General features: G+C 35.6%; 1 protein-coding gene across 6 annotated transcripts in view; it reads right to left on the bottom strand.

The window, feature by feature from the left end:
- The window catches only part of LOC131777493 (regulating synaptic membrane exocytosis protein 2), a 29,574-nt gene extending 16,110 nt beyond the window's left edge, over positions 1–13,464 (bottom strand). For 5 of the 6 annotated variants that reach the window (XM_059093799.2, XM_059093800.2, XM_059093802.2 and 2 more), the window contains exons 1-5: positions 13,382–13,464; positions 4,690–6,720; positions 2,533–2,763; positions 904–997; positions 546–671 (exon numbers count right to left, since the gene is read on the bottom strand). In XM_059093799.2, the coding sequence (XP_058949782.2) occupies positions 546–671; positions 904–997; positions 2,533–2,763; positions 4,690–6,681 (2,443 nt within the window). In that variant the 5' untranslated portion in view covers positions 6,682–6,720; positions 13,382–13,464. The remainder of the gene's footprint in view (positions 1–545; positions 672–903; positions 998–2,532; positions 2,764–4,689; positions 6,721–13,381) is intronic. The other variant, XM_059093801.2, reaches the window with a different exon arrangement.
- Between the last annotated feature and the right edge of the window lie 4,982 nt (positions 13,465–18,446).

Genomic DNA, 18,446 nt, shown 5'->3' with positions numbered 1-18,446 from the left:
GTTAGCCCTACGCCATTCCCTCTGATGAAGAGCTAACGCTCGAAACGTCAGTTTTCCAACTCTTTACGGTGGCCAATTTACGTTGCGAACTCAGTTAATAACACTAAATCACCCAGACAGACAGACAGAAAGACAGACAGACAGCCTAACATAAATACTGAAAGACAGGCAAACAGACAGACTGCCAGACAGACAGGCAGATTGACTGTCTCACATACTACCAGACAGACGGACTGCCGGAAAAAAATGGACAGACAGACTGCAAGACAGATTGGCAGGGGGGAAAGAAAGGATAACAGATATAACAGACAGAGGCAGGTAAACATTTAAACTAACAGACCAACAGATTGATAAACACCGACAACACGGAAAAAGAATTGTCTGCTTGTCCATCAATTTGTCTATGTCTCTGACAATAAGTCAATTGATTGATCAGTCAGTCCGTGGTCCACAACACTAATTTTCCTGACATTTGTTCACTTTTTCCATCAGTCTGAATTTCTCTCTTCCAGTCTACCACATAGCAAAAGAACTCAAGTCATTACCAATTTGAAGCTTGGCTTGTCTCTCAGCTGGACCTCCCTTTCGTATCTCAGTGATAAAAGCTCCCAGTTTCCCATCATCTGTCATCTTTCCACCTATCACCTTAAGCCCATATGCACTGTACGGATCTGAAACACCCATCACCCAACATCAGTGCGCATATTCTCTATAATTCTCTCTATACATTTCGTGAGGCGCTAACAAGGAGAATTTGTTTAACAATCAAGAGCTTCTTTGGTGGGTGATCATTCACTTCATTCTTGTTACCCTAATATATGATTCTGGGTTGACACTGTTGGGAGAAATTAGATGCTCGTCACCTCTAGGGATAAAAGGTTGATAAGAAAAAATTCACGTTACCAGTTGATGAGCCCTTGTATTTTGGGTCTATTGTCAGCAGCACTTCGCCTAAACACTTGTTGTCTTCGTCAGGAGCAGACCACTTGACAAAGGTCTGAAAACGGAGAAGGAAAGGATGTCAAATTGATTCTGCTGCAAAAACAGGACTAAAATCTTTCCCACAAGGGTAAAATTAATCTCATGAAGCTGACTTATCTCCATTACCAGCCATTGTTCAGGAAATGAGCCTACACTCTTAGTTCCTTTTCTAGAGGATCAAAGACCAATGAAAGAAGATGTTGGAAATGGAGCCTAGAGGCTGATCTTCCAGGAAACTACTTAGTTAGGTTAACTATACTGGCTTTTTCCTGCCCAAGATTATACCCAGAGTTCTATGGCATGGAGTCACAAGGATTATTGAAACTTCTTCTAGCAAAGGTGTATGTATACAAAAAGCTGAAAGACTGGTCAAGCTAGCAATAAAGACATATGGCTAAACTGGCTGGAGGTTATCCTAGTTTCTGTGGCATGAAGTGACCTGAAGCAGTAATCAGGCTTGTCTGATAGTTCACTAGCACTCATGTATACTCTTGGGTGGAGAGGAGCACTGTGAGAGTCGAGAGTCTTGCCCAAGTCTTGCCCAAGAACACAACTTAATGATCCAGCCAGGACTTGAACCCAGGCTTCTCAACCCAGAGTACAGTGCACTGACCAACAGTCCCCCACTGGGAAGAGTTATAGCAATATCTAATAATACATTTGAACTTCACAACAAAATCTGCTAATATTTCTCTTTTAGTTTGGTTTTTCTTTGTCACTGTTTCCCTTTGTGGATGTGACAAATGTACTTATTAATGAAGCTCACATCAGACTTATCTGCACAAAGCACATCACAGCACTTTCTGCTTACATGTATAAAAAGATATATTTAAAGGCAACCAATTGGTCAAACTGCCATGCACGTAGATAACAGACAATTTTTATAAAAAGATGTCAAATATTTATCAAGCAATTTTTCATGCAACAATCATATGAATTCAAACCTTTTTTGTACTGGACTCAACTCAGTGAAAAAACAAAGAAAGTTCAAAAAATATTCTGATGTCCCACAAATCATTTCATCAAACTAATCCAATTTACCAAAGGAAACCACATGATGGAATTCCTTGCTGTGGAAACCATGTTGTTCAATAATTAGAACTGCAGAAAAATTGAAAACTTAAGTCACGATCGTGGCAAGTGAATTTATTGGTCAAGGACAGGATGTAACCTAACTGTTTCATTTTTCTGTATTTTTCATATCTAGTTGTTTATTTTTTGCACGATGTACTGCAAAGTGCAGGGCTTTACCCTCATCATGACAGCCTGGGAGAGAATTTTACTCCACCTCATGCATTACAGAGCTTACTGCCTATAGTAGAGGTAATGAACACATACACTGTACAAAGAGAACAAGCTTCATCACTTTTACTCCTCATTTGTAGGAATAAAAATGATGAAAACTTGTAAGATGCACATGTACTTGTAACTACACTCCCTGTCAAGCTGATCAGCTAAGAAAAAGATTTTGTGAATTAATCACACATCAGTAGGAGAATAAATTAAATAAAATTCTAATAATTGCCAGAAGCAGATAATTCAACATCAAACCTGCAAGGGGTCTGTGTTGGTCTCAACAGCAGGAATGATTTCAGATTTCTTGACAGAGCTGACAAGGTTACTGACAACAGCAGAAGGTGTCATGGACACAGAAGGAGAAGAAGAAGAAGAGGTGGCAGTAGAGGGAGCAGATTTCTTAATAGAAAGAGCACTGACAAATCTGTCTCCCAAAGACTCTCGATCCTGAATTGAAGGTGGCTCATCTTTAAAGAACAAGTTACTCTGTGGGGAACCGAACAAACAAAAGTCAGCTCAAAGCTTCAAGATCCTCTCAAAAACACTAAAATTTGCATGCTGTATCAGCCACAAAAGAAATTACTGTACATTCAACAAACAATTATTTAAGAGATTATTCCTACCAGAAACATTCTGAAAGAGGATGGAATTAAATCTAATAAACACTGAAATCAGAGCCATCCAACAGAAGTCTGCTGCATTGAAGGTCATAAATAATTCATACTTTCACGTTTTTGAATGTTAATTTGAAGAATAACTTAATTACATGTATTGATAAATTTTTTTTATCATAATCCAGCAAGCTGATCTTGAAAGAATGCCACAGAAAATAAAATATTTATCACAGCAAAGTGATTTAATTTCTTCAAAATTTGCAAACAATTTAGGGGTCAAAATTGAATGAGAAAAATCCTTCAGCTAATGCTTTTCTTGGGTAAAATTTTATCTTCAAAACCAGTACATATTCCTTAAGTGAGGCTCCATAGCTTTCAACAAAAAATAAAACAATTTTGTCTTCTGAAATCAAATTTAAATGTTGTTTGATATGAGAGATACAAGAGTTATTTGCAGAATATCATTTATTAACTCTTGTATTTCATCACAAATAAAATATCTCTGGTTTGGGAAAAATTATTTTTAGTGAAATATAAATTAAGAATAAGGATTTGGCCTAAATTGCTTCTTGAAAGATAAATATTCATGTAAATTTACTGAGAGAGAGTACATTTGTGTACAGAGGAATAAAAACAAGTATAGGTGGCAAGCACAGGATTTTCCTCTCAAAAGTAAATGATGTTTTTATAATAAATGACAAGAAAATTTTGATTCAGAAATATACAAATAAACTTTTGTAATAAATATAGAAATGGATGCAAAACGAGTGTGGACAGGGATTTACTTGAGATGGTAGAAAAACTTTGTATCATGATGACAAATTCTAACCTCACACCAAAAATACTATGAAATAATAACTACAAGATTTTAGAGGATGACGCAAGAAAGCTTTCTAAAAATCAAAGTAACACAAACATTGGTAGATAAACAGCAACTTCTTTATCATGAATTTGATTTTAAGCCAGAGGGTCAGATCCATAATGTATATCTCTGGGTCTAATTTCTATGATGTTTCATAACTTTCCCACAGAGGAAAAAAACAGAACTCCAAATTCTTGTGAAAATATATGTTTAGGAAAGTGACCAGTAAAGTATTTTTCACTTCCTTCTCCTCAGTTGGAGGTGAAATGAAAGCAAAAAGTGATAGCTTGAACTATTATTGAATGTCACATTCGTAATGATTATGTTAACTTTACTTTGCAGCCTGCCAAATAATATGAAGAAAACCATTGTACACAGAACATCTGCATCTTATTGAAACTTTGCTATTGTATCAACTCTGACAAAAGTTATTTCATATAGAGCAACCTTCAAAAAGCTTGCTTGTTTGATTGCTGGGTTATACTGCCCAAATATTTGGTGCTATACTACAACAAGAATTTCTAGAAAAGTCCCGAATTCTTGCTCACTATTGCTAAATAAGATCCTATGAGCCATTGCCCTGATGCATTGTGCTAATTACAACTGACGTGGCCGATAGTTCAAGAGTCATTTAGAACACAACACTAAAAATAAGCGAAGTGACATGAGTGGACCACTGTATAGTTTAGTTATTGAGGATAGTACACAGGACTATGGCAAGTTTCTGTGGCAGATATTTTGATTGTTCAAGCATCCTAAGGAAGAGTTGAAGCATTTTCTTTGCTCTGAAAAAAGGCTAATTAGAGTAAAATTCCAATTCAGCTTTTTAAAAATTTGCTGTGGTGGTAAATCTGTTTTGAACAACAACTTCACCATCAAAACAAAGCAAGTCTGATTGGAGCTCTTCAAAATTTTTAAGTATGTCAGGAAGCTTACCTTGTCTCTTGTCTCATCAAGTGACATGCTCCTTGGTGGGCTTCTTCTGCCATCAGGCTCCTCATCAAATGATCTGACGCCATCTCGATATCCAGGTCTATCTGTTCGTTTGGGTGACTGTCCCAGCATGCCGTGCTGATTAGAATCACCAGCAACAGGTCTCAGCTCCACTCTCTCCTGCCTGTTGGAGAGGGCAGGTCCCACCCTTCCATTCATCATGGAGCTATCATGTATCTGGCTGTTTCTGCTGTCAGACTTTTGTTGCGCACCTTGACCATGCTGATCTGGAAACCTGTGAGGTACAACATTCTGCGCCTCAGGACTATATCCATTTCTAGAATCAGGCAAATGTTGCCTTCCTGACTGATCTAACACTGGACCTTTATCAACAGAGCTAGCCCTTGGCTTTCCTTGTTCCATAGGATGACCTGGTTGTGCAGGTCCATACTGCCCTCTAGAGGGGTCCAAAGAAGAGCCCTGTGGTTGATTTCCATAGGGCCCTCTTGGTTGCTGTTCTAATCTTGGCTCCTGTGGAGATGGTCCCATTCGCCCCCTTGTTTGGTCAGGCATACCATCTACTTTGCCCCTTCCTTGTTCTGGATATGGACCTTGCTGGGGTGCCCCTACATGGTTTCTAGGAGTACCTAGCCTAGGTGAGCTCATTGGACCTCTCATTGGATCAGGTCCCATTAAAGGAGAGCCAGTCGGGCCTTTAGGATGTTGATCCAGAGGAGGTCCTTGCCTTAGTGACCCTGACTGCATTTTTGCTGGATCAGGGCCCAAATTTAGGCGTGGCGAGCCTAACTGGCCTGGATGCTGAGGCTGGCCACCCTGTTGACCAGCTGGCATTCCATGACGTGGTTGCCCACCAACAATCATCCTAGGCCCCATCTGAGTCACTCCCGGTGGTGCACCTGCTCTTGGACTATGCTGGGGTCCCATGCGGTCACCAGGTCTTGGGCTACCTTGCACTGGGTGAGGGCCTCCTACATGATTTGGAGGGAAACTTCCTGGCTGTCTTGGCCTATTGTCCATTGATGGATGCCCAACAGCTGGTCCTCCTGGCCTTGGACCTAGATGGTTGCCAGGTTGGGAGCCAGGTGGAACCCCTCTTCCATGACCAGGTTTCCCATCAACCTGTCCTGGAAAGGGAACTCCAGGTTGGCTTCCAGGGGGTGCTGCTCTGCCATAACCACCTGCAGCTTGTTGTTGGGGTGCTGGAAATCTTGGCTGCTGATGAGGCCCTCTTATTCCAAAACCAGGTCTAGGTTGATTTGGAGCAACGGCTCCCCTGGGACCCTGCTGCTGAGAAGCTGGCAGAGCTCCTCGTGCAGCAGGAGAGGTTCCTGGATGTCCCACTGGAGTAAAGCTTGAATTCTGTTGCTGAGGGGGAAAGTTGGGGTGCATTCCTGGTTGAGATACTGGACCATGCATTCCTCTACCATGAGGTCCCCCTGGGGGAACACCAGGTCTGACACCTGGTCCCTGGGGTTGTTGAGGTTGTCCTGATCTAATTCCTTGAGCTTGACCAGGCACTGCCAGTCCTCTTCCTGCTCCTTGATTCATGGGGCCGGCCCTTTGCATGTTTGGCATTCCACCAGCAGCACGGCCATGAGGAGCATGATCTAACTCTTCATGTCCCTTGAATTTTACAACTTTTCGTCGTACTTTATTTTCATCTGGTCTGTACAACTCATCATCACTTAAGTAAGCAGGGCTCCCAGGGGGTGTCTCATGTAGTGAATCCACCTCCTCATCAGAAACTGATGGCCTGCGAAACCGATTTCGTTCACCATCCTTCCCTTTTGTCCTTCTCCCACTACCCCTTCCAGAATCAGATCTGTGTAAGGAACCTTGTCGCCTCATAGCTCGTTTATCTTCTTCTGTTGGAATTGCTCTAAACTCACTTAATTTTAAGTCAGAGTCATTGCTTGGTTTAGTTTCATTGGCAGTTATTGCAGGTCCAAACCAATTACCAGTTTTAGTGAGCATCTCCTGCTTCTTCTGGCACACAAGACAAACCCATGACACCTGAAATCAAAGAGTATGTGCCTCAGTCTCATTTCAAGGAACACTTTCACTGTCTTACTACATAACCCTCTACCCTTTCTTAAATTCTACCTTGGTATTATTCTACCAGTTCTTTTAAGTCCAAAGGGTGCTTAATTGCAGCCCTTTTTTGCAGGATTCCTCTCTCTGGCAGATTTCTAAACTAATGGAGTAACACCAATTACACCAGATACTTCCTCATGTACCAATCCCAATAAGAGAGAGAAGTGGCGCTGCAATAAACAGTTTTAACCAAGTTAGCTTTACTTTCTATCTGGCCTAGCCTTATTTATCTGATATAGCCAGACTTCATGAGTCAAATGGCACCAGTAAGACTCAAGAACTCTATCACACTAACACCTCTTTCAGTTAATCCATGAAATAAATTCAACTTACCTTCTCACAGTTGAATTTTTTCTACTTTATAATTTTTAAAATTTGTATAAAATCCTGAACATCTTACCATAAAGTATGTGAACTCCATTTACAACCCAGTTTAAAGGTATTTCAATAAATCAATCATTGAATGGTGATTTCATTCAAACTTGGGTGACAAAATAATATTTGTCCCTTTCTAACTTTTAAAAAAATTCAAATGTTCATTTAAAATCTGAGCCAAAGCAAAAGTTAATAGAAAAAGTTAATTGTGAATGACATCAAAATTAAATAAAATGGCTTTAAAAAACGTGCATGTCAATATTATAATTCATTTAATTATCATGAGCTATATAAGACTTACGTAAAACCTAGTAATTTACATTTATTATCGAGTTTAATTTATCATTTACTGCATATTGAAAAAAAGATATCTAGCATAACGTAAGCAGATTTTATCATAAAAAGTGTTGGATTACATTTTTAAATTGTTTAATTTATCATTTATGTTATGCCAATTATTTCAAATTATTGTACATTTTATTTAGTATTTGATCTAAACATGAGTGGTTTTATCTTTTAGGTAATTATAATTATGCTTATCCAAGGCCTGTTTTAATTTAATTTAATTTTAATTCATACTGATTATTCCACTTTATACAGATCATATGTTACCACATTAAAGACTAGCTATCAAATAGTAATTAATTACTATTATAATATAAATTATGCAAATAAGCAAACATTTTTTAATCAACTCCTTCATAATTATGTCGTCATTTACAAAATGTTATATTTTTTAATTTTAAACAATTTTGAGCAGATGACATTCATTCCTGTTTACTAAAATTATCATAACCATTAGTTCTTATCATTAGAAGAGAACGTTAAGGGAAAAACATGTTTGGCAACAAGTTCACATAACAAAGTCTTGCCACATGTAGTCTGAAAAAAAGTCACTGCAGCCTTGGGTGGGGACAAGTCACCCCAACACTACTGCTCCTGTGTTAAGGCAAATTTTGTGGAAATCTTTGTAGCTGTCAGTAACAGAATTTTGTTGCGTGGATCTGATCCCAAATTCAAACCAATGTGATTCCAGCAAAAAAAAGATATTTAGGAAAATTCTTCATGTTAAGAAAGACAAATTGTTGTTGCAAATTGTTACTACATTATGTCACTGTGATTCCATCCCTAGTGTTCCTTGGTCTTAGATTTGTCTGTTGTATGCAACATTAACCTGTCATTTCATATCTCATGCCTTACTGTTCTTTATTATGTTAATTTAATGTTATTTACCCATTCTTAAATTTATTTTTAAGAATGAAGTATCAAGTGAAACTCTTTAACAGGTACCTCTTCTTTCCAAAAATTAAAGATCATGTCAAGAAAAAGCCTGAATGTCATTACAAAACCAGCAGCTACCTGTGGTTCTGTATTCAAGTTTTTGGAGGTATTAGTAATACTTCAGTGTCAGGTTAAAACCTAATAAAGGAGTCCTGTAACTTAGTGTCCTCCTCTTAAGGGAGTAAAGTGTAAAATTTCCTGTCAATAGTAACTTTTATTGCTGCCTAAAATTGTATGGAATTGTTGAAAATTCAACTAGTAAAAGGATTGCCCTGGAGGATTGACATTTTCATTAGCTGTTGTTCTTAAAATAAGAGAGAAAACTGTCCCATTAACTAACATGTAGCTGTGTGGAAAATGAAAGGAAATAGCTGATAATAAATCTCAGATCTCACTTAGAAACAATAAAACACTTGGGGGGGGGGAGGGTGATGATTGATGATTTTAAACTCAGCATCAATATTAATTAGCTCAACAATTCTCTATAAATTTACTTAATATCTGTAAACTAATTGATGACAAAAAACACTTGGAAAGTTACACTGTGGCATCTCATTGAAACAAAAGGAACATTGACCTAGCAAAGTTTCAATTCCAAGATATAGCTATAAAATTTATAGAGATTGTGGATAAACTTTTTGGTTGAAATATTTTATAAATTATGCATAACTTCTGTCACAACCTCAGTGAGCAAAACACAATAATTCAATTGCTACTTCAGAAGGAATTCTCAAACCAAAGCTTGTCAAACTAATTTTTGCATTATTCTGCGCGATCATGAAACGATATTTTTATTAAATCCAACTTTTTAGAGAAGAATAAAGATCTGTGAGTCAGTTCAATCCTAGAATTAGGCTATAAAGTACATAAAAACACACACCAAAGCTTAGGAAAAGTAGATGAAATAATGAAGAAACTGCTATTTGGAAGAGTCAAATTATGAAGCAGATAAATTAACATGTATGTTGTTTTTGTAAGTGTTATTAGCATACCCATCTCTAAAATCTCTCAGTCCTGGTATGGAGAGGCCAGCAATCATTGTGGTTTAAATTTGATTACACACTCCATACAAGCCCTTGAACAGAGTAATCTTAGTAGTCAAGAGGATATTAACATTTGAAAATGTATAGCATTCAGGTCCCCAACTGAGGTTCAGGTGGATTGGATCATACAGAAATGTCAAACATTCCTTTCTTTAAATTCACAACAAGGAGATTTCACATTCACACAGCATGTAAAATTTACAATAAAATATTGTAGCCTAGCATGAACTGTAGAACATGCTTACTAAAAATCTCTTCACAGATGCCTCATTATTACAAGTTCCCATAAGTTCTTGTTCAGTGCAGCAATTTTCAAATATATTGAAGTTTTGCACTTTCATGCAGCTTTGACAAACACAACAAGAATACTTTCTGCACAAGATCACTTTCACTGCTTCTCCTGAAATTTTATGTAACATTCAGGAAAATTACTGAAGTTGAAACAAAAAGCTGTTTCGAGCATTGAACACCACCATCATATTACAGGAACACACTTCCAACAAATTTTTACAACAGCCTTGTTCCACATTTGGTCATTAACCCTTTCACTGAGATCTGATAGTTAATTCTCCCCTCTAGCTGCTACCTATTTCCTCGTAAATCAGTTATAAGAATTTAGTGTTAGATCAAGACAACAACTTCTACCTAGTAAGTTAGAGTTTTCTCAATACCTGATTGCAGGATAATGTATGGATATTATAGGGAGAAGTTCCATGTTAATCAGTTGTGGCAGTTAAAGTGTTAAAAGCACTTTTACCACAAATTCTAAGGCCTAGAAGAAAGCCCTGAAGTAAGTACAGAAAAAGAGAGTACCTTGGAAAGGTTGTACTGAAAAGAACTTTAAAATAAACACCAAAAGATGGATATGAGGAAATAGATTTTACACTAGAAATTCTTTGCCAAAGCATTCAGATTGTACACTTTGTAATTTCACATATTTTTGCTGTTGAATAAAATCAGATTAAATTCTAAGTTAAAGTAAAGAGGTTTGCCATTGCGCAAGGGCTTCTATAGCATATACATTGTATTAAATACAAACTGTGCATGAATCCAAATATTTTTTGAACTTGGGGATCTTGTCTTGACATAACACCTAATTCTTATAACTAAAATGCAAAAATGTATGATGGTCAATGATAAGAATTTTAAGATAAATCAAGAGACAGAAATTGTTTCAAACAAATCAATATTTTTTTCACAAGAGAGTCCAAATAAACCAACTCGAAGGGAAAACACTCTACAAGAAAACTTTTAGACTTGTACAAAAGTGTTCCACTGCCATCTGTGTAACACTGACACAAAGTAAACATTTTATACTCTAGACAATGAAAACCATTAATGGTTGCTTTTCCAGACAAAGCAATTTGAATAATGCATTCCCTAATTAGTGCACACTAAAGTGCAAAGGGAAACAATAATAATTACAATTTTTCACTGAAATTCTAAAGGTGTCACATGCCTTTATATTGTAAATTACATTGAGTCTCTTGCAAACCTATCTATTCATAAGAAATCTGTTCCATTAGTAGGCTTTGGTGCAAAGCTTTTCAAAGTAGGCTTTGGTGCAAAGCTTTTCAAAGTAGGCTTTGGTGCAGGTTTACATTTCTGTGGTATTTACAATTGCTCAAAACTAAATCACTTTTAGTCTGCCTCTTTCAATTGACTAAAACAACAATTTCTTGGAAGGTTTTTTTTAATTCACTTGGTCTTAGTTTCCAAACAAAAAATGCCAAAATATCCTTGAACCCAAAACACATTGCATCTTCATCAGACAAAAACAATTTAAGGTGTTTTTCTAGTTAAGTTCAGTAGAACTCCCCCATGTGTTTCTTATGTACAGAGAAAGTCACTCAGATACTCAGTAACACTGGTTTTCTAAACATTTTGTAATTTGAAAAGTAAACACAAAGTGATGAATAAACTTGAACAGCCAAATTCTCTGCTAAAAATAAATTTCACAAATTGCAAAAATATAAAAAAAAAACTATCGAAAGCTGTTTTTGCCACAAAACCTTTAACATTTAGGGTATACATTCAAGAAATTGTTACTAGTGAGTAAATAATTGATGATATAGAAACACTAGCTTGCATACATCAAGTCACAGGCAGCAATCAGCAAAAAAAAAGTTACCAAGTGAGTAGTCAGCAATTATTGACAATCCCCTAATTCATTTAAAAACAGAAATATCTATTTCAATGCTCTCACCAATCCTTTACAAAGCAAATAAACAAGTGCTGATTAAAAAGCTGCATGGATGCTCTAGTTAACACATATTTACATATAGATTACAGGATTTCTATTCTCATGATAATTTCATAACACAAAAATAAACACTCCTGCACTGAGTTTACTCACAGGGTGCCAAAGGCAATTAACAGTCTTTAAATGGCTCCCACAGTGAACTGCTCAGTAAATAATGAAAAATGAAACTTATTGACTATTCACCTCTAGACAAACTGATGCAGGTCTAGAAAAAAATTAAGCTTCCTTCTGGATCTTAATTATACACACACACATACACACACCAGAATCCTGATTATCTTACATTTAGTTCATTTTAATTATTTTTTATAATACAAAAGTTTAAGTTTATGGTTATGTTTATGCTTTAATATCCAAATTCTTACAATACTGTCAAACAAGAACAGATGTATGCTATTCATGAGGATTCATGACATTTTCACATTTACACAGACTGACATGTATTGAATATTTTAAACATTTTAATATTTAAGGGGGTTTACCGTGTGAAGCTAAAGAGTCTTTAGTTAATGACCATTAATTCACTGTCAAGTGTATAGACTGAAGTTTAAGATCCATAGCAAAAGAGTTTTAATTTAACTGACAGATGCAGTTACTATGACAAAAGGGATTGTTAGGATCTGATGGAAGGTCATGTGCAGCGCCAATATAAGCAGTAATGCATCAATAGGGTGGTTGAAATTAAAGGAAATGAACAAAATATGAAAAACGCAGGTGCACACCAAAGTGGCATCAGTTCCAAAGAAGTTAAAGCGTGTTTTTCAACAAAACATATATGGCTCCATGATAATTTAATTTGAGAGCAATTACATTTTTTTTCTTTGGCATGATAATAAAAGAATTTATGAAGAATTTCAAAAGGGCAGTTTCAGAGAGCTACAGGACAGACTTGCAAGACAGGAGAGAATGTACAAAAGGACTTCAAGTCTGGGAAAAATTTATATAAAAAGTGGGGGAAGGAGTTGGAAGAAGTAATATTTCACAGAGACTTGCCAAAAAAAATCGTGCATCATAGGCAAGCTTCACAAAAGAAAAAACCATCACAATTTCAGTTTAACAGGAATCAAGTGGTACAAAGCATTTCAAAGGAGATCATGGCTTGCAATTACAAAGTTTGAGTTCAGCACTCTAGGCATTAGATTGAATACAGACTAGACAGATAACAGAATGAAAAAAAAGGAAGCAGAGCAAGCTGAAATGTGGGGATGGGAATGAGGTGACTGAGACACCAAACTGAGAAAACAACCCAACTCAAATTATTTTCCAATATGTCCTTTGCACAGCTCAGTAGGAACAATGCACCTCTGGTCAATTGTGACAAAAGCCCAACAGGGCAGTAATTGACTTGTGACAATGTGTGGGAAAGGAGTGTTTTTGGCAATTAGTCTTACATGAAGTCACCACGAAAAGATTTGTCACAATATTACAAGATTGAATTTTTTTCAGTGCCATTTTCAAGCAGACTGGTGATATTTTCTACGCAAAAATGTGTGGGGGTGTCAGAGGGGAGGGGGGGCACAACCCATAGATTATCCTTCAGAGCAACTCCATGACCTACGGATAAAGATCAAAGACCATCAAGACAAGAGACTGACAAAAGTATAGAGTGTTTACAGACCTCAGGACCCAGAGCAAGAGTCTTGAAGTCTTGTATCAAGTTCGTAAAGAGAGACAGGCCCTGTCCTTGCTGCAAGAAAGTTGAACAAGTTAATACACATTTTACAAAATAAGATCTGTGCAAATCAGAAGAAAGAGACACACAAGAGCCTAAAGGCTGAGTTGTACTAACAATAATGTCGGAAAGGCCAGAGACCTTTGGCTGAAAGAAAACAAACACAGACATCAAGGCAATTCAACATGCATGGTGGAAAGTAATATTATTCCAGGGATATATTAACAGTTATTTCAAATTTACCATTATAAGTAAATAGACATATATGCTTAAAGTAAATTACTTTACGTGGATTTTTAAATTATTGTTTGCCAAAGTGAGTATTTTGTGAGACAATTGTTATTTCTTACCTGAAGTTCATAAAATTTATTACATGTAGTAATTTTACTCATATACAGTACAACTGTGTGATATTTTAATATCAAAGTCCTGAGAAAATTGTTAGTTCACAGCAAAATTGTTCATAAAAAAACAAATTGTTAATATTTCTAACACTTGATGTACGTGTACATCTGTAACATAAAAACTGTCCGCCAAATAACCATGGTACAATGTATATTAAACATTCAAGTTAATAGCAATTGCAATGTTAGAGGTAAGTTGAATTATCATCTATTATTAATAATATTAAGATTAATACCACCTGACTCAAATATCGATCAATAAATTTATAATATAATATGTGACTACAGACATTATCAAACATTCTGCAAAGATGCTTGGACAGCTTAAATCAAAATAAATGGAACTACAATGAACATGTAGGAGGCAAATGAAATGAAAAAGGAACAAAAATGAAATTGAAACAAGAGCTAAATGACAACTTCTCACAACTGCGAAACAAAGATCTACTGCACACAGTGTTCACCTTTTGACCCCTAAGAGTGAATTTCTCCCCACAATATCAGCCCTGAATCAAACATATTGTCATGAGAATAAAGCAAACGATCACCAACTAAAGAAGCTTTTAATTGCTAAACAAATTTTCCATGTCAACATATTAGGAGATGTAGAGAGAACAGTATCAAGAAAATTTATTCTGATGTTAGAGTGTAAAAAGGTCAACTGCCATCATTTAAGGATGCTTCTCAAGATCAACTTCAACCAGTGTAATCACTTTCAAGTTGTGAAATTTTACAAGATGACATGACAATTTCACCAATGACAGCAATTGCCTCATGAAGATTTAAGGTACGTATAATTTTAAAAGACTGCAACACACTGCTTTACCAATCAAACAATGATTCATTGAGATACTTTATAGATTACGAGCATTTGTTATACCCTTCCCAGTTTGTATACAGTAATGGGTATAAAAATCTTAATTTCTTCCGGATAACCTTGCCTTAATTTGTTCTTGGTTCCAGCCATTCAACCAATATCTCAGTCACAAAAACAAAAATCTTGGAAACAGACTGAACAACTTTTCTTCTCATATTGAATTTAGGGAACTATAGGCTTGGAACAAAGCTATCCTAATTGACCAGACCAGAGAAAAAGTGAAATAATTACAAAATTTGAAAGCCTCTCCACTACTGCTGCACATTAACTCTTTGCATTGGAGTAAAAAAAAGGATTTTACTATTGAATTCATAACCACAGTGCTTTTTCATATAATTTTTCAAAATGTAAGAACATTTTTTCCCAGAGTGTGCACAGTGCTTGCATTTAAAACAAGGTTAAAACTTATTATAAGTATCAATTCATTCAGACCAGCTGAGCATATCTTAAAGCTTGGTAGCAAAACAAGAAGCAGGGAAAAAATGCTTGCAAAAAAAACATTTGGCAGGTTTAAAGACATCAATATTTTTGAGGGAGTAATCAACCAGAATCTCAATTTATGAGACATTACCTTCTGAACAATTCCCATCAACACTTAAACCATAAATTAAGAAAACTGTTTTAACAGGTGCATTGCCAAAGTACCATGCCAAAACAAACACATTTCCAATATTACCATAGCCATCACAATTAAGAATGTTATTGCCAGAGGGAAGTTCATCTATAAGTTGTTCCTAAGCAGTGTCTCAAATTCTCGGCCGGCATTGTTTTAAAAAGGAAACATGTAGTCTAAACAAAAGTCGGTGTCTTTAATTTGTCAACTTGATGCAAAAAGTATTCAAGAATTTGAACAAAACCAGAAGAAGGATTATATAACTACAAGATGCAGAGTCAACACAACAAAATTTCCTTAATGAGATATGCAAAAAGATTGTTAAAATTTGGTGGCAATTTAGGCAAATGTTAAATTTTTTTTTCATTCATAAACAGTCAAAAATAACCCCTATAGAGATCATACTATTGGCTTTGGGAATGTAAAATGAGAAAAATTTTATCAAAATGTTACCAAACAAAGAAAAAATAATATTTCAAATTTTAGTATGTTACAGTTTAAAGCATAATCTTGAATTATCATGAAAAACTTCAAATAGAAGTTCTTTGAAGTTGAAAGTTAATCAAAACCCACCATCAGATAAATTAATGCTAAAAGCATTTGGTCAGATGAAGAAACTGCCTTGGGGCAAAAGCAAGTTAACAGAATACTACTGACATAGCAATCGCTTAATTGACCAGCAAACAGTAACAATTTTAAAACTCCTCCATGCTTATAAACCATGTCATTGGAAATGCAACTCAGCAATAAAAGTCATAATAAAGAGATTTTTCTAGAAAAAGGCGCAAATAATTTTTGTGCCTCATCAAATTTCGAGAAAGAAATTCTTCACTTTTTAATTAATGTTTGGGTTAGTTTGAATTTTTAATAGACTCCAAGACGTAATTGCTATCATTTATCAGTCTTATAACAGTTGCAAATCTAGAACACCAAAATTTGGCAAGTTTTTTTTGCATGAGGAGATAACCTTGTTCACTCTTTGAATCAAGTGTCAGAGCTAAATTCTAACCACAAAAGAAGCAGTTGTGTCTAGCTTCACTGAAATAACCTTTGCCGTGAACTTTAGATCTTATCAATCCCTCTTAAATGCATTTTATATATGGCTTTGTTCTACGTCAGCAACACAGACGCATAACCACACCAACTGGTAGGTGTAATGCGAATAATAATTTCAAGTGCTAAACACATGATTGTAAGAGGTAAGATGAAAAAGCAAAGTAATTTGGAATAAGAACAAATATTGCGTAATTCATATCGCTGCATAAAAGTTTAAATTTTTGTTATTGTAATGGCAAGAGAGAGGATGAAAAAAGGAAATTACCCTGTGGTTTGGGTGACAAATAATAAGACCAGATATTTGGTTTCAATGTACTTCTGCATAATCAATGTGAAGCTACAATCTGTCAAAATACACTTTATTCTTCACAAAAACAAAAAGTATTCTTTAAACTTGCAAAATGCACAAGTTAGATCACAGCTTAAAGGGCTTTTCAGTCAGACAGGTTTTAAAAATCTGGCTAAAAACAAAAATAAAGGAAAAATCTTATGCTGAGTATTATGAATATTGATCACAATTTAATAATAGAGAGTAAACAAGATAATTTTTTTCTAAGTTTGAAAAGTGTACATTTGAAAATTTTCCAATACAGAATGTAGAGGGGCTGAGCAGTTATTTCAACCAGATCTTGACACAAGACAAATATAAATCAGTAAATTTAGCATTATTTACTCAAGGCAGGTTCTTTAAATACAATGCTTTATGAGGCCGGAATGTTTTGATCTAGTAATTATTCCAAACAGAGAATTTCCACTGTGAATACATGTACACTTTTAAAAAAAAAGAAAACATTGTTTTTAAAAAAATAATGCAGAAGTATTTGGAGTGGTTAAATTTTAGACATGTCATTTCATAAGCAAAATGTTTGCCAAAAAAAATGTTGGGTGGGTCTATAATATTCACCTGTACATCACAACTGGTGACAAGCATATTGGAAAAAAGTACTGTTCGAACATTTCACTATAAATTAAGCCATTTTCTACTCATTCCGATATAAAAAAGTAAACTTTTGAAGTACCCTATGATGTTAGCGTCCATGGGGATTTGCTAAAATGCCTAGAAACTTCCATATTCATAAAAAGTAATCCGCCAAGCAGAATTGGAACATAAAATAGTATGTGAAATGTAATACTCCGAGGAATGTTCCCGACACAACAGTCTGTAGCCCTTAAAAATAATCCGCAGGAAATTTTCACTACGGAGTTGTAATTGCAGATTACCATTTTAAAGTTTAAGCCACCGTGGGCAAATGATCGATGAAGCTTACCGATAAAATTGTTCAAGCTTCAGTGAATAAGAAATTATTTTAAAAGTAAATCTACAAAGTGGAAGTTTTTAAAAATACATGAGCAAGGAAGCCTCTAGCTGTCAACACTGTGTTTACTATCAGCTCTGCAAAACCCTTCAGCAAATGTTTTGGAAGATCTCGAGCCTTGAAATAAAATGTTAAAGTGTAAAATTGGAAGATTAAAGTTATACTTTGACTTACCGAAGTCTGAGTGGGCATCGATGCAAGAAATTGTCGAAGAATCCGATATGAAGGTGGGGAAAAAAAGTAGAAAAAAATATTCAGTTATTTTAATCTAAGCGAAATCGAGAACCACAAAGGTTATCCACTACTCATCAAAAAGATCCTACAGTCGTTTAAAATTATTTAAAAATAGAGAGAAAATGTGAATGACGCCTATGATAACAATAGTATCTTTTACACATTTCCCTACGTTGAAATCGCTTAAAAAATTTCATAAATTCACCTGTTTTGTTCCAGGAATAGTAACTTGAACTCCGCACCGCGCACAGACTTTGAGTTTACAATACTTGCACTCTTTTCCGGCACCATCAGTAAATTTTGTTTTGTGGCAAATTTCGCAAACATTGTCCTCCTTTAAAGCAGAATCCGCTTGTGCTTGACCACTCTTTCTTTCGACGCGATGTTGATAACTTTCCACCTCCTTCTGTAGAGATCTACAGCAGAAACATGCCAAAGTATAAACACTTGTTTAATTTCCAACCAAGCGTGAAAAAATAGCGAACTATGCAAGCTCAATATAATATAGTGA

Source organism: Pocillopora verrucosa, chromosome 5 (assembly GCF_036669915.1).
Source record: "Pocillopora verrucosa isolate sample1 chromosome 5, ASM3666991v2, whole genome shotgun sequence".
Lineage (NCBI taxonomy): Eukaryota > Metazoa > Cnidaria > Anthozoa > Scleractinia > Pocilloporidae > Pocillopora > Pocillopora verrucosa.
This window is presented reverse-complemented; position numbering and strand designations above follow the sequence as displayed.